Source organism: Barbus barbus (assembly GCF_936440315.1).
Source record: "Barbus barbus genome assembly, chromosome: 32".
NCBI classification, from domain to species: domain Eukaryota; kingdom Metazoa; phylum Chordata; class Actinopteri; order Cypriniformes; family Cyprinidae; genus Barbus; species Barbus barbus.
The window spans coordinates 2724161-2740129 of NC_136760.1; the positions used below are offsets into that span (position 1 = coordinate 2724161).

The 15969-nt window shown below is 34.1% G+C and overlaps 1 protein-coding gene across 1 annotated transcript; it reads left to right on the forward strand.

The window, feature by feature from the left end:
* The first annotated feature begins 442 nt into the window (after positions 1–442).
* On the forward strand, positions 443–15063 carry LOC306852621 (dual specificity mitogen-activated protein kinase kinase 4-like). The gene is made up of 13 exons (XM_079389604.1): positions 443–752; positions 1498–1533; positions 3739–3771; positions 4139–4241; positions 4496–4670; positions 6680–6799; positions 6891–7010; positions 7763–7814; positions 7951–8078; positions 8156–8233; positions 9124–9272; positions 9395–9440; positions 10438–15063. The coding sequence occupies exons 1-13, from the start codon at positions 659–661 to the stop codon at positions 10549–10551; spliced, it is 1248 nt and encodes a 415-aa protein (XP_079245730.1). The 5' UTR covers positions 443–658; the 3' UTR covers positions 10552–15063.
* The last annotated feature ends 906 nt before the right edge of the window (positions 15064–15969 follow it).

The window sequence follows — 15969 nt, forward strand, 5'->3', positions numbered from 1 at the left end:
AATGAATACATTTACATTGGCTAGCCTTTATGAAGAGGAAATACAATAATATTAAGATTTCATCAACAAGCATATATAAAACTAAATGTATACTACTGTACGTTACTATGAAATTATACACTCACACAGTCTAATGCAATAAAATGTGTTTTTATATATGTTTAGGCTACTTCGTTTATAAATATAATTTTATATTCGTATAGCAACAAAAAACAAAACAAACGGGAATAATAGCAATGTTCAGTATATGCAATAATTATGATTTAATTATATCAAGATGTTTACATTTAAAACTACATGTAGATGTAATTGTAGTATATAAATAACTACATACAATTACATTTAATTTCATTATATAATAAAATAAATATTTTAAAATGTAGAAATAGCGGCAATAATAAAACAGATGTTACATTGTATACAGAGATATTTAAAAGTCGTAATAGCCCCCTCGAGCGGGGAGTCCTCGCGCACCTGGCAACCGCAGCTGGTGCCCGTCCCGCCTCACGACCGTTTAACCCCTCGCTTCTAAACTTAACCGAATGGGGTGCGGAAAGCCTGTCGGTTCGCTGCAGTAGTCGCGTGTGTTGAGCGTCCAGCGAGAATCCAGTGTCCGAAGGGTCAATCTGCTCCGCTGCTGGAGTCCAACAGATCCACAATGGCGACTCCCAGTCCCAGCAGCAGTTCACCAGCTAGCGCTGCGGGATCCGCCTTACACACGCAACACTTCACAACAATGAGCAACATGCAGGGTAAGAGACGCAAACACCGCGTGACGCGGCTAATGAACGCGTTTAGGCCGCGCGCGCCAGTGTTTACAGTGTCACATGAACGCGAAGCTCCATGATAATGTCTCAGAAGCGTCTGAGCGAGTTTGCATGGCTGCTTTCTGAGCTGAGGCTGTAGGCCTGTGTAGGCATCATCATGTATGGCTAACACTGCTGTCTATATGGACAGCTCCCTCACTAGGGTTCTCTTGCTCTTTAGCACCGCTGTAACACAATCATACTGATGATTTATAGATAATGGTGATTCTGATTGATGCCCATTTATAAGTTTATAAGACATTTTGTTGTAGGTAAAATATTTCAGTTGTTTTAGTAATATTCAAGTACATTTTTTCATATTCAAAAGTAGATTTTATTTATTTTTGTTTTAATGTTAATTTTAGTTAACATTTTAGTATTTTGTGTTATTCTATATATTTTAATTTATTTGTTAACATTTATTAGCTTTTTTTACAGTTTTGGTTAACTATAATACTGTTATAGTTTCATTTTAGTACGTCAACGGAGTAAACATGAGAAATGTTGCAACTAGCTGAAACTAAATGTTTTTATTTTTTCTATTTTCTACTTTTGTGTTAATTTAGTAATATATAATTTGAGTTAATTGTAGCATGTATTTGCATTAAGATGATCATATCGGGACAGTCTCATATTATCCAGTGGTCTGATTGTGTTATTATTAAATGAATGATTTCTCCTCTTCATTTAGATTCCAGCACATGCTGGAGGTGTCAGAATGAAACCGGTAAAGCAGCTCACATACACTTCACACTTATTTACATCATCATCAGTTCAGTTTATACTGAAGCTTGTTTCCACCACAGAATAAAAAAGGTCATTGTGACTTTATCTCACAGTTCTGAGTATTCTCTGATAAATTGCGAGTGGCATTGATTCAACAAGTTGCTGAAAGCATTCTTTAGAAATGTTGGCCCATATTTCAGTCAAAGTTGCTCTTCTATCAGCTTGAATCAGTCGGCCCATTCTCCTCTGACCTCTAGCATCAACAAGGCATTTTCGCCCACAGGACTGCCGCATACTGGATGTTTTTCCCTTTTCACACCATTCTTTGTAAACCCTAGAAATGGTTGTGCGTGAAAATCCCAGTAACTGAGCAGATTGTGAAATACTCAGACCGGCCCGTCTGGCACCAACAACCATGCCACGCTCAAAATTGCTTAAATCACCTTTCTTTCCCATTCTGACATTCAGTTTGGAGTTCAGGAGATTGTCTTGACCAGGACCACACCCCTAAATGCATTGAAGCAACTGCCATGTGATTGGTTGATTAGATAATTGCATTAATGAGAAATTGAACAGGTGTTCCTAATAATCCTTTAGGTGAGTGTATATATATATATATATATATCACTTGCAAGAAGCAAGTGTCCATCCAAATCACTGAAATCAGTTCAGTATTATAGTGTGAGAATGACAACACATCCACGCGTTCTAGTCTAATAATAATACAACTATCATCAAAAAACACTCTTTAAAGGAGTATTTACCAGAAATATTATTTACCACAATTTATTTAGGTGAAAAATGTAAATGTGCAGTATTTCTGAATTTTTTTTTATTTTTTATATATATATGAAATCAATTAATTGGAGATGCTTTTTATTATTAAAATTTAATGGAACAATTCAAATGGAATCCAGAAAATAATGGAAAACAGAATTTGGTACAGATAAAACTGAAAAACTCAATTAATTAGACACTCTTTTTGATTAATAAAATATAAAAAACTGAATTTGGAAATAAAACGGATTTCATAGGGCCCTATAATTATAATATATTTTTTTGTGGTAATAAAAATGGATTTAAGTGAACAATAGCTTTTAAAATGACTTAAAAGTACATATATAATAGCAATGATGCAATAATACTTAGTTCAAATAAGCAAGAAATCATATGGTTTTATTGAACAAAACTGTTAAAATAAATAATGTATAATAAACAATAGAGCTAATGTAGATTACGCATTACAACACCAGCTTGCACGGCCTACCGATTATTTTTACACATTACTGTTTAATATTGACCAAGCACCATTTAATTCAAACGTACACTTAATCTTTCATATTTGGCCATTTCTTTAGGACAGAAATGCTAGCCGTTGTAATTAAATGAATATGTGGACATCAAACCGTGTAACTCAGAGTGAGGGTTAGAGCTTTTATTTTGAAATCGTGATGTATTCTCCTGTGTTTGTGTAGATTTATAAATGATTTACCTTAGAAATCGAATGAAATGGTGCATGTTGCGTTCCCAGATGAACATTATATTAAACACAAACTCACAACAACATGCAGAGATGAGTTTGAGACCCTCCACAGATGTAAATGATAACAGTTTCTGTGGAGCTACTGTGAGACGCACGATCTTAAACTACACGCATGTAAATAATTAAAGAGCATATACTGTGTGAACTGCATCGCATTTAATTATTTAATTAAGTCATAGCGTTTGTGAATTCACAATTATGCTTAATTATGATTTTTAATATATCATGCAGCCTTGGAATATAGTCTGAAATTGTGTTTTATGGATGTTCGTCCTTGAAATGCGCCACTTCCGTTATTTTGCCGGTTAGTCGACGCGAGCAAAATGAAGTCGACGATTTTTAAAAATCGACTAGTCGACTAAAATCGACGAATCGCGACAGCCCTAATATATATATATATATATTTATTAGTGTCCACCATGAAATAAAAAAAACGTTTTTTTTTTTTTTTTGAAAATTGAAAAAAAAAAAAAAAGCCACAGTTTGGACTTTATATATAAGTTTATATCTCACAATTATCTGACCTGTGAGGTACAAAGTCAGAATTATGAGATTAAGTCACAACTACCTTTTTAATTATTTTATTCCATGACATAAATAAGCATCCATAAGTTTATCATTTGCATGGATTTTCAATTTTTTAATTTTTTTTATTTTCTTTAGGATTTCAGATCAATCTGTCTGGAGTAACCCAAAGTAAGCTGGTTTTCTGTGCTGTTATAATGGTTTGCTTCACTTCTCTCCAGAAAATACAGTGTGATTTCTGCAGTTTAAGACCAAAATGAACCACATATGAATGAAATATCTGAAATAATTTAGACATTTTTTGAAGAAATCATGATTAGTGCTTGCCTTAGCAGAAAATACATAAACTTCACTTCACCAAGCCACACAGTTTGAGCTGTTTTCTGAAATCATCTCATATTTTGATTCTCAGTTATTTCCATATTCATTTCTTTCTGCATGCTTTCTGTTAAATTAGGTTTTTTTATTTTTATAAATACAAAACATAAGATCTCCACTACACATAGCAAAGCAATCTGAAGTTTTTTTTCTTTTACAGGCAAACGCAAAGCACTTAAGTTAAACTTTGCAAATCCGCCAGTCAAACCGACCGCCCGACTCCCCATCACGACAGCTAACCCTCCGTTCCAGAATCCACACATGTGAGATTTCATTCACTGATAATGTTTTGTTAAAGGTCACGTGTCGTTTTTATGTTGAATATGCAGAGAAAACGGTCAGCCAATGGCATGAGTTTAGGGGCGGGACAATCTGTTTTACCAACCAATTACAGATGGGCAGAGTTTGGGAAACCCTGTTTGGCAACAGTCATAATTTTTGCAGTTCCATTTAGTGATGGTTTCATGAGTTTGTGCTGTAGTTTCTGTGTGTAAAAGCATTGACTCGTGCGTTTCAGAGAGCGGCTGCGGACGCACAGCATTGAGTCCTCAGGGAAGCTGAAGATTTCTCCAGAGCAACATTGTGACTTCACGGCCGAGGACCTCAAGGACCTGGGGGAGATCGGGAGAGGAGCATACGGATCCGTCAACAATATGGTGCACAAACCCAGCGGACAAATCATGGCTGTCAAGGTGATTCACATTATACGTGCTCTATAATCAATTCTCAAAATATCAGAATTATCCAGCAGAAATGACTGGAGTCTGGGAACATTGGAAAATGGAATGGAATAATTGAGACGCCTTTAGAAAAAGTTTTTTCTTTTTTCTTTTCCTCATAAAAAATTATACAACTGTAGACATTCTCATAGATACTGAAATAGAGCACAACAGTCAGTTATGGATATAGAAACTCTATTCATTTTCTCCATAGGGAAAATAAATATAATACATTTTTAGCAATAACTGATAAACCTTTAATATTAGACATGTTGTGAGCTCCAAGATAATGTTGATCGATTGTATATGCTTTTGTTTGAAGGGAACCCGCCTGTTTGCATTGTCAGCTTCTGTTTTAAATAATTGTTCAATAGCAGAATTCATGGTGAAAAACTGCATTACCCATAATTCCACCAATCAGAGAGTCACAGTGAGCAAAGTGCACTTAGATCTTTAGCTCCGCCCACTCCCATGAAGCACCATGAATGATGTAAGCATAAGTCATCTCCTTATGCTATGATTTTTTTTTTTTTTTTGAGTTGAACATATGAACCAAAACAAACTACAAACATATGAATAAACACAATTATTTATATATATATATATGTATATATATTTATTTATTATATATATATATATATATATATATATATATATATATATATATATATATATATATATATAATATGAAAATGAAATATTTGTGTACTTATGCATATAAAAAAAAAAAAAAGTTAAAATATATAGTTTCTATATAAAATCAAAATTTTTAAATGAATAGTTTTATATATCACCATAATTTTTTTTTATTTGTCTTGGGGGGGCCGAATCGCCGGGCGGGGGATGCGGTTGTTTTCACATCACATCACTCTGTGCTTCTGAAATGATTATTTTCGTCTATATAGTGTAGTTAGCTATCTCTGTGTCGTACGTGGTTGCTTGTCAAGCATGAAAAACACAAGTTTGATTTAAATTCTCAATATATTATCGTATATAGCATGCAAAGAGCGCTCCCCTTAAATTTATTAAAAACTGTCACTCATTCATCACGATCTTACAAAGTTCCGTTTTAACCAACGAATTTGACCACACAATGAAACTCTTTATTTTTTTAATGAAGTTACGAACATGATAGAACTCGGTGCTGGACAAACAGCAGTGAGTGCATGGATTACAACCTAAATACCTCTGATCGGCCTTTGTGTTGTAGAAATCAACAAACATGTCTTTGATTGGTTACTTTGCTCCCCTCTGCGAAAATGCATTGTAAAATCATTTGACGCTTTCCTAAGATGGATTGTTTGCCAAATCTATTTCGTCATGCTATAATTACGCAGAAAACGGATCCTAGACCAGGAGTTACGGGCAGATTTTCCATCTAAAAGCAATCAGTTAGATTATTTTACACAATAAGTTAGACTATACATGCTAAACTAAAGTCCGGCCGTCCCCCTTGATCCAAACACCCCCCCCCACCCGGCTCCCCCTCTGGCGCTGGACCGGTTGGTTTATAGCTTTTAACGCTTTAAGATGTTTTTAAAAACCCTTTGGGAGAAACACATAGGAAAAATACTTCATGAACCAGCATTGCTGAAAAAGTGGACGGCACTAATACACTGTATAGAAAAACCTATGACCATCAGATTTGATTGAACTAAGAGGAAATTTATCTTGATTGTAGCCCACCATGTGCTTGTCCTGATATTATCAAACGTGTGAATGCGCCACCTAGAGCCAGACACACGTCACTGCACTGGAGTGAGATCATCAAACCTGGTTTAGACTATTAGGTTGGAAAAGAAACAAATAGAAATCAGCACAAATTGAATCTGGTTTTCATCAATAATTTGATATGAAATGCTTGCGTGGATCAAACATGACGAGGATCTCTGAGGAGCATCGGTTCTGTTTGATCTTCCGGTTAAATCTGACATCATCTGTGTGTGATGAATCTGACCTCAGTCTTCTTGCCTGCGCTGCAGCGGATTCGCTCCACGGTGGATGAGAAGGAGCAGAAACAGCTTCTGATGGATTTAGATGTGGTGATGAGGAGCAGCGACTGCCCGTATATCGTCCAGTTCTACGGAGCCCTGTTCAGAGAGGTGACGCAGACACACCGCTCTTCTCAGGGTTCGAATGACTGTTATTGTGTTTGCTGTTTTCTAACAGTACTGTTTTTGTGTCTGTCTTCAGGGCGACTGCTGGATATGTATGGAACTAATGTCTACCTCCCTCGACAAATTCTACAAATATGTATATTGTGCATTAGATGATGTGATTCCAGAGGAAATATTAGGCAAAATTACATTAGCAGTAAGTCACTTATCTCATATATTATCAAAAGCTTATGTGTAGAAGTAATAATAATAATAATAATATATTTGTTATAATAAAACATGTAAAACATAATGCATGCATGCATGCATATTATTATTATTATTATTATAATAACAAAAAATGTAAGTTATTGTTATTACTAGTAATAATAATATTATGCATGATGCCAGCAATATTTTTGTTATAATACAATTAAAAGAAATTAATACATTATTATTATAATGATGATCCTTTATAACAAAATAAAAAAATATAATTTGTATTAATAATGTTTATTATTGTTATTATAAATAATGATTATAATATTTGTTATTAGAACAAAATGTATATAACCTTTATGAAACTTAATATATGCTTATTATTAATAATGTTGGTATTGTATTACAATTATATTTTGTTATAATATAATACAATTTATGAAATAATACATATTATTTTTATTAGTGATATGTGATAATTATAATTTTTGTTATAATTAATGATAATGGTAGTAATAATGCGTTTATTATAACAGTATATAATGTATTTTGAATAATTTTAACAACAACAGTGATGATAATTATTATTAATGCAAGTAATGATTATAATAAATTATAATATTTTGTTATAATTAAATGTATTAAATATAACACAGTAGTATTATTATTATTAATATACTTGATTTTAACACTTGATACATTTATTATTATTGTTGTTGTCACATTCAGCTGCCATTTTTTTTTTTGTAGACTGTGAAAGCACTGAATCACTTGAAAGAAAACTTGAAAATAATCCACAGAGGTGAGTGGCCAAGCATCAGCACGTTTAAAGCAGTTTCCCCATTAAATCAATTGTAGCTTTTTGAATACGGTTTTCTGAGCCTCGGTGTCATTATCTGAAGTGAATGCTTGAATTGTTCTTTTACCGTGTTTTTCAGACATCAAACCCTCCAACATTCTCCTGGATAGAAACGGCAACATTAAGCTTTGTGATTTTGGCATCAGCGGGCAGCTGGTCGACTCCATCGCCAAGACCAGAGATGCTGGCTGTAGACCATACATGGCTGTGAGCATCATATTCTGCTCCTCTAATAAACACGGTGTGCGCTTAAAGCATATGATGATGTTACTGTGTTCTTGTAGCCTGAACGGATCGACCCCAGCGCCTCCAGACAGGGCTATGACGTCCGCTCGGATGTGTGGAGTTTGGGAATCACGCTGGTTCGTCTCATTCTCTCTTCTACTCCCTCACATACATATATGCAAGATATGGAGGCACCAGTGCGATCCCTTGCATTTTTTTCTTGATGGTGGAAACAACGTAAAATACGCCGGCATTTTTGCTCATAAACGGATGAGTAATACATAATTCGGAACTGTAAAAGCCAGGGTGTTCTTTTATTTGTGTGCACTCACAATATCAACAAAACGCTGTGCTTTTGTAAAATAAAGAAAACATACAGGATACCCTTTCTGCCGTCTCGGTCTTGAGCAGGAGCCCTTCACAATGATGAACCAAATTCAGTTCAGAAATGAAGCGAGTGACTGTCTCATTAACTCACTCCATGTGTTCAAAACTTTGGATTTAATCAGTAGTAAATCACTACTGTGTGTGTCGCTTTGAGACCCAAATCTGCTATGGCTAGGATTGGAACTGTTTTCGTTTGCATAATTGAACAATACTGACAATATTGTGTCTAAAACACAAGTTTAACGTCTTGTTGAACTTGTATAAATCAATATCACATTAGCAATGGTGCAGATATTGGGGAGAAACAGCACTCTTGCTGGTGTGATATTGCTAAACTATATCATATGATCTAAATTTAGGAGTGTCATTTATTTTTTGCGCTCATATCTTGCATTTTAGGCTCATATAGCTGCATTCTAATAGACTCCTTCACACAGTCAGTCGTCCCGCATCATGTGCATCAGCTACTGCATCAATGTAAGATGATGGACCGGTCTGGACGGAGCGCTGCATTAAAAGCCTTCATAATTTTAGCACTTTTTTCATAATAATTGCACCTAATTAACCTGTTAATTCAACAGCTCTAGTACTAAAGCACCAGCTCCTCTGCTTTAACATTGTGAATGTGTTTGTGTTGCAGTACGAGCTGGCGACGGGGCGCTTCCCGTACCCCAAATGGAACAGCGTGTTTGATCAGCTGACGCAGGTGGTGAAGGGAGACCCGCCGCATCTCAGCAACTCCGAGGAGAGACAGTTTTCACCCAAATTCATCCAGTTTGTCAATCTATGGTGCGTTCACATGTGGCTGAGCTGTTTTCCTGTGCTTTGAAGGAGATGAATGTTAAAAAAAGCATGCGTTTCTTTGCTAAGCATTCATGTGACGCGTCTTTGTTTAATCATGTGTGTTCCAGCCTTACAAAGGACGAGTCAAAAAGGCCAAAGTACAGAGAACTGCTGGTACGTTAAACCTGTGTTTGTTTGAACCACGGCCTTTGAAATGATTGATATTACTTGAAAAGAGTGCAATTCAAAATGCACGTCTGACTTGTATAGTTATATTATTATGATTTTATTAGTCATAATTTTTAGGGATGCAATATTAGATGAGTACTTATTGTTTATTGGTCGATTTTAGATATTTAAATAAAATTTCTAAATCATAATACATAGTTGTTTTTATTATTAAAAATAATAATAGTAATATTGTTATAATAATGTTTTTAAAACATAATACATTATACATTATTGTATACTACTTATTATTATTGTGTGTGTGTCTTTGTACTACAGCTTTTGAACTTATTGATTGTACTTGAAAAGATTTTAATTGAAATATGGACGTCTGTCTTGTACAATTATATTTTTATGTTTTTAATTAACCTTGATTTTTAGAGATGCAATATTGGACCGCTAACATATTGGTCGGTAGTAAAGTTTTAATTGATTGTTTAATCGATATGAGTTATATTGGATATTTAATTATGCATGCTAATTTACAAAATGTAGTTGACCTTTGCTGCTCACATAAAATTAATCTTCAAAAACACATAACTCTGATAAAAGCTTTTATATTCTGTAGATCTGCATTACAGCAGAACTGAAAATGTAATAAAAACTTGTTATTTTATGCTATTATTTTTACCAATAATTCTAAGAATTTTATAAAATAATAAAATGCATAGCATTAATATTAATAGATATTGTAAATTAAATTGAGCAAGTTTGGTATTTTCCTGTTTATTAATTTGAGGCTTCTTTGAAATAATCTGTATTGAAGCACTGTAGAAATAAAGGTGACTTGACAAAATAGTGTAGCATTTTAATATCAGCCATTTATTGGTTATTTACTATAGCATGAAAATAATGTGTATCAGCTAGAACTGAAATGTTGGTTCATGCCCTGAACGTGTGTTTGTGTTGCTGTAATCGTGCTCTATGTGTGCTGTTCCTGCAGAAGCATCCGTTCATCCTGATGTACGAGGAGCGGATCGTGGACGTGGCCAGTTACGTGTGCAGGATTCTGGATGAAATGCCGGCGTCTCCCGGCTCGCCGATGTATGTCGACTGATGGTGAGCGGCCTGTTGGGAACACAAGACGGTCCGGCCACCATTTGGTGTACATACAGCGCCTCACACGAAACACACGGCCCTTCACCAACTCTCATTTCACTGCATTTACCGCAGCACATCCTACTCGCAACGTTTGACGCGAAACTCTATTTCACAGTGCCACATTAAAACGCTTGTGCCACTTTTTGTGCCATAATGTGGCTTCGCTTCTGTACACAGTCGGAGAACAAACGTTGGGTGTAGGATTTGTTCTCGCTTGTGAAATGCAAGTCCTGGTTAAGGGTCGGAGTATTTCTGCAAGACACCATAATTGTACCTTCACTTTAGTGTGAGCACGTGATTGCGTTCAGAGAGAAATACTTCTCCAAAAACATCTTGTGCAATAAGAATCGGCTCTCATTTAAAAGCCATTTACATCATGGTGTGTAACCAAGCTTCAGATTTAGCAAAACAACCTTCTGAGTTCATTGCATCATGCTACATTCGTATGTATGTGTATATGTGTGTGTGGGGAATCATTTCAAAATATAAAGAAGCAAAACTTGAATTTGCTCATTTAAGACAAAGACCATCAGATAAGTGGATGTGCTTACCAAAATGAATCGTAAGAGGAGGAAAAAGCATCCGTACTGGTGTTTTTCTTCATACGTGTACAGACACATCACATCACTCTCTCTTGATTTAATGAAGCGGTATGCAAAGGTGTTGTTCTGCATCAATGACGTGTGTTAAAGTAGCTTTACTCGCTCAGTATGCAATATAATGTCATGATGATCCAAATGGTTTTCACTTCATCAAAGAGAATCCAGGCTGGCGTCTGAATGCAGGCGCTGCTCGTCACTGTAAATGTGTATTTATATAGACTCCACGTCGGATTCACAGATTTCCCACAAGCTCACTTTCAGCATGTTTTTAGAGGATCTGGCACGAGTTTGGTTGGTTCGTGTGGGATACAGCTGATAATTCATTCATAGGTCACTCATTTTAAAAGATGCACGGCGTTCATCAAACATCGGTCTGATTGTATAATAACATGGTGCCGGATAGCGTTCAGAGATCTTCAAAATATTCTCAAATGCAGTTTAAGAAATAATAATAGTGGCACATCACGAATGTGGGGTTAAATCATTTTAAGGGCGATGTGTATTATTATATTGTATCAAGAGAGGAAACTATGTACAGAAAAAAAATCACTGTGAAAATATTTTACGTGTACGGTGAGAAGAGTAATCTGTAAAAATTGTAAAAGGAAATGTGCAGGGATACAGCGTACTATATGTTCAGGTTTGGGTATGTATTAACCTCTATACACGTCACAGTTAACAAGGACATCAGCTGGCGTTATGAATATGATGAGCGTGTTTGCCCGCAGGTCAGCGGTTTGTTGTCATTCTGATCTGTTAGATCTGAACACACGATGGGCTCAATGCTAGAATAAAACCAATACTCAGCCATTCACAGTCTCGCATTTATTCAACACCACTGTGCAACCTTCAACCAATCATCTGTAAACGCTGGAGCTGCGTGCTACACTGAAAAAAAATTGGTGTTAGAAATTCATTGTAAATTTCACAATTACAAAGAAACATTGAATTAAATGTGAAAAGCCGAAAGATTGATATTGCATTTTCTTGTAAAACTTACTCTGGTAATCTTTGAAAAATCATACAGTGCACGCAGTCTGAAACTATAAATAATCAACATTAAAAAGCTCAAAATGAGGTTTTTGTTAGTCATCAAGACTTACGGAGTCGGTTTGTTTGTTTTATGTTGGTTTATTGAACTCTGGTACAGTAATACAGCGGTGGAGACAAATACTGGGACAGTTTATATGGTAACGTTGTTCAGTGGCCAAGCAGTACAAAAGCTTTCTGTCGTAACGTATATATTTCCCCCAGGAGAATCAAAAGATCAAGAAATTAGACAAAACCTCTGTTTTCCACAGAGGCGAAGAATAATAGTGAACATTTGTGCAGCACAGATGCTTTCTGCCATCAGGATCAGCTTACAATCGAGAAGAAACACTATATATAAAGGGGAAAAAAATACAAGATCGCAAAGTCACTTCTTGGGGGCTGCTTCATTCATTGGCTGATATCAAACATAGAAAAATAAAATCTACAGGATTATGTGACGTTCTTTACACAACATAAACTTTACACACAATTCATCTTGAATATAGACCCAATTTCTTAGCTGGTCATATTAAATTACTGTACGAAACTACTTCATGTGTAAAAATAGAGTCTCTAATGCTCTACTGTGTTTAATACTGAGTCTTGAATATAAAACAGAGCTTGCTCTCGTTGTGTAATGCCCTTGATGCTTATTCACTGAACTAAAACCTAGGGTTTATTTTAATTTTTTACAAAACTGTTTATAAAAATTTGGACTGTCTGAATTATGCTTTATTAATTAAGGCCTCACAGCTCTAGAAAAGGCACGGTAAAGATATTCTAAAGATCTGTACAAAAGAATTCAGTGGCACAAAATATGTTTAAAAACCAGTAAATAACAAACATATTTCATGAAAGGAAAAAAAAAAATGTATTCACAGTTTAAGGTTTTGGTGAGCTAATTATTATATATAAAAAAATGCTCTGCTAAATCAGTGACCAGTATTAAAATCTAAAACTAAAGATTTTATTTAAAAAGTTCTTGAAAAAAAAAGTCAGGTCCCAAATTTGCCACAGTACAGTTTCACAGTTGAATTTATATAATCTATATATTAGAATTCATTCTTCACAAGTGCTGGTAAAAATGGTCATCACAGCTAGTGATGTATTGCTTTTGATTCAGGACGTTTTGATTGTCATTTAAGATTCATACAATGTGATTTATTGGACTCAGCGAGGTTTCAGTGAGAAACAGGGATGGCAAGTCAAATAAATCAGACAGTATTAAAAACCTACTGTTTGTGTGTTTTAGAAAATGTCACCACTATAGTAAACATGATTTTTCACACTTGTGTCCTCATTGTTTTAATCACTCTTTTAAGTGCGAGTACGTTTACTCTTAACTTTTGTTGTTAATGAAAAGGAATGTCTCATAAATATGTAAATATGCCAATGAAAAGAAAAGGTTGAAATAAATACATCAGAAGAGTAAGTTCCAACAAAAAAAAAAAAAAGCTAATGAATGTTCAGAATAACAGAAGTGGCAGTAATGATGATAATCTAGAATACAAAACAGACTTTGGGGAAACAAATGAGCAAAATATGAAACATTTTTTTAAGTAATTCATCTGCTTTGATCTTTTGACCAGAGATGTTGGCTTGATAAATACAGCTCAATTCTCCAGAGATTTAGTGATTTTCTCTTTCACATGAAGTGTGAGCATTAACTTGTTTCTGAAATGACATAAAAAGATAATCGCAACATTTTATCTCACAGTTTGGACTTCCCCGCAAGAATTACGAGATAGCAAGTCAGAATTGTGAAAGTCAGCATTGCAAGATTTAAACGAAGAATTGTGAGGAAGTCGGAATTGCAAGATAGAAAGTTAGAATTACGAGAGAGAAAGTTGGAATTATGAGAAACTTGAAATTATGAGATATAAACTTGAAATTGCAAGATATAAATTTGGAATTGCAAGATATAAATTTGGAATTGCAAGATAGAAAGTTAGAATTACGAGAGAGAAAGTTGGAATCGTGAGATATAAACTTGGAATTATGAGATATAAACTTGGAATTGCAAGATATAAATTTGGAATTGCAAGATATAAATTTGGAATTGTAAGATAGAGAGTTAGAATTACGAGATAGAAAGTTGGAATTATGAGAAACTTGAAATTATGAGATATAAACTTGAAATTGCAAGATATAAATTTGGAATTGCAAGATATAAATTTGGAATTGCAAGATAGAAAGTTAGAATTACGAGAGAGAAAGTTGGAATCGTGAGATATAAACTTGGAATTATGAGATATAAACTTGGAATTGCAAGATATAAATTTGGAATTGCAAGATATAAATTTGGAATTGCAAGATATAAATTTGGAATTGTAAGATAGAGAGTTAGAATTACGAGATATAAACTTGGAATTGCAAGATATAAATTTGGAATTGCAAGATATAAATTTGGAATTGCAAGATATAAATTTGGAATTGTAAGATAGAGAGTTAGAATTACGAGATAGAAAGTTGGAATTGCAAGATATAAATTTGGAATTGCAAGATATAAATTTGGAATTGCAAGATATAAATTTGGAATTGTAAGATAGAGAGTTAGAATTACGAGATAGAAAGTTGGAATTATGAGATATAAACTTGGAATTATGAGATATAAACTTGGAATTGCAAGATATAAATTTGGAATTGCAAGATATAAATTTGGAATTGTAAGATAGAGAGTTAGAATTACAAGATAGAAAGTTGGAATTATGAGATAAACTTGAAATTATGAGATATAAACTTGAAATTGCAAGATATAAATTTGGAATTGCAAGATATAAATTTGGAATTGTAAGATAGAGAGTTAGAATTACAAGATAGAAAGTTGGAATTATGAGATAGAAAGTTGGAATTATGAGATAGAAAGTTGGAATTATGAGATATAAACTTGAAATTATGAGATATAAACTTGGAATTATGAGATATAAACTTGGAATTGCAAGATATAAATTTGGAATTGTAAGATAGAAAGTTGGAATTAAGAGAGAGTTAGAATTACGAGATAGAAAGTTGGAATCATGAGATATAAACTTGAAATTATGAGATATAAACTTGGAATTGCAAGATATAAATTTGGAATTGTAAAATAGAAAGTTGGAATTATGAGATACACTTGAAATTGTGAGATAGAAAGTTCGAATTATGGGATAGAAAGTTGGAATCGTGAGATATAAACTTGAAATTATGAGATATAAACTTGGAATTGCAAGATAGAAACTTGGAATTGTAAGAGAGTTAGAATTACTAGAGAGAAAGTTGGAATTGTGAGATAGAAAGTCGGAATTACAAAACCGTTGGAATTGCAAGATATAAAATCAGAATTATGAGACAGTTGGACATTACAAGATGAAAAGACAGAATTGTAAGATATAAACTCAATTACAAGAAAAAAGTTGAAACTGTCTGAGATAAAATGTCATGATTACCTATTTTTACTACTTATAAACTACTTGACAATTCAGAGAGAAAAAAAGCCCAAATTCTGAGATATCTTGCAATTCAGACGTTTTTCAAAGAATTCAATTCAAAGAAGTCAGCATTGTGAGATAAAAAAGACACAATTACCGTTATTTTTTATACCATGATGGAAACATGCTTCTGTATCACATGTGAAAACCAAAGGGCTAGTGCTCTCAAAATAAATTAATGACATAACGTTGACAGGAAGGAATGAAATGCTCATAAAAAGTGTGACATTCTACTGTAAACTCAAGGTGCAAGTGTGAATTCATATTTACAAC

What these genes read in the sequence shown, in the direction of transcription:
- LOC306852621 (XM_079389604.1), top strand. Translation starts at nt 659, where the DNA reads ATGGCGACTCCCAGTCCCAGCAGCAGTTCACCAGCTAGCGCTGCGGGA. An exon ending in AACAATGAGCAACATGCAGG is followed by an intron (nt 753 to 1,497) that starts GTAAGAGACGCA and finishes CTCTTCATTTAG; the next exon opens with ATTCCAGCACATGCTGGAGG. An exon ending in ACGGAGCCCTGTTCAGAGAG is followed by an intron (nt 6,800 to 6,890) that starts GTGACGCAGACA and finishes GTCTGTCTTCAG; the next exon opens with GGCGACTGCTGGATATGTAT.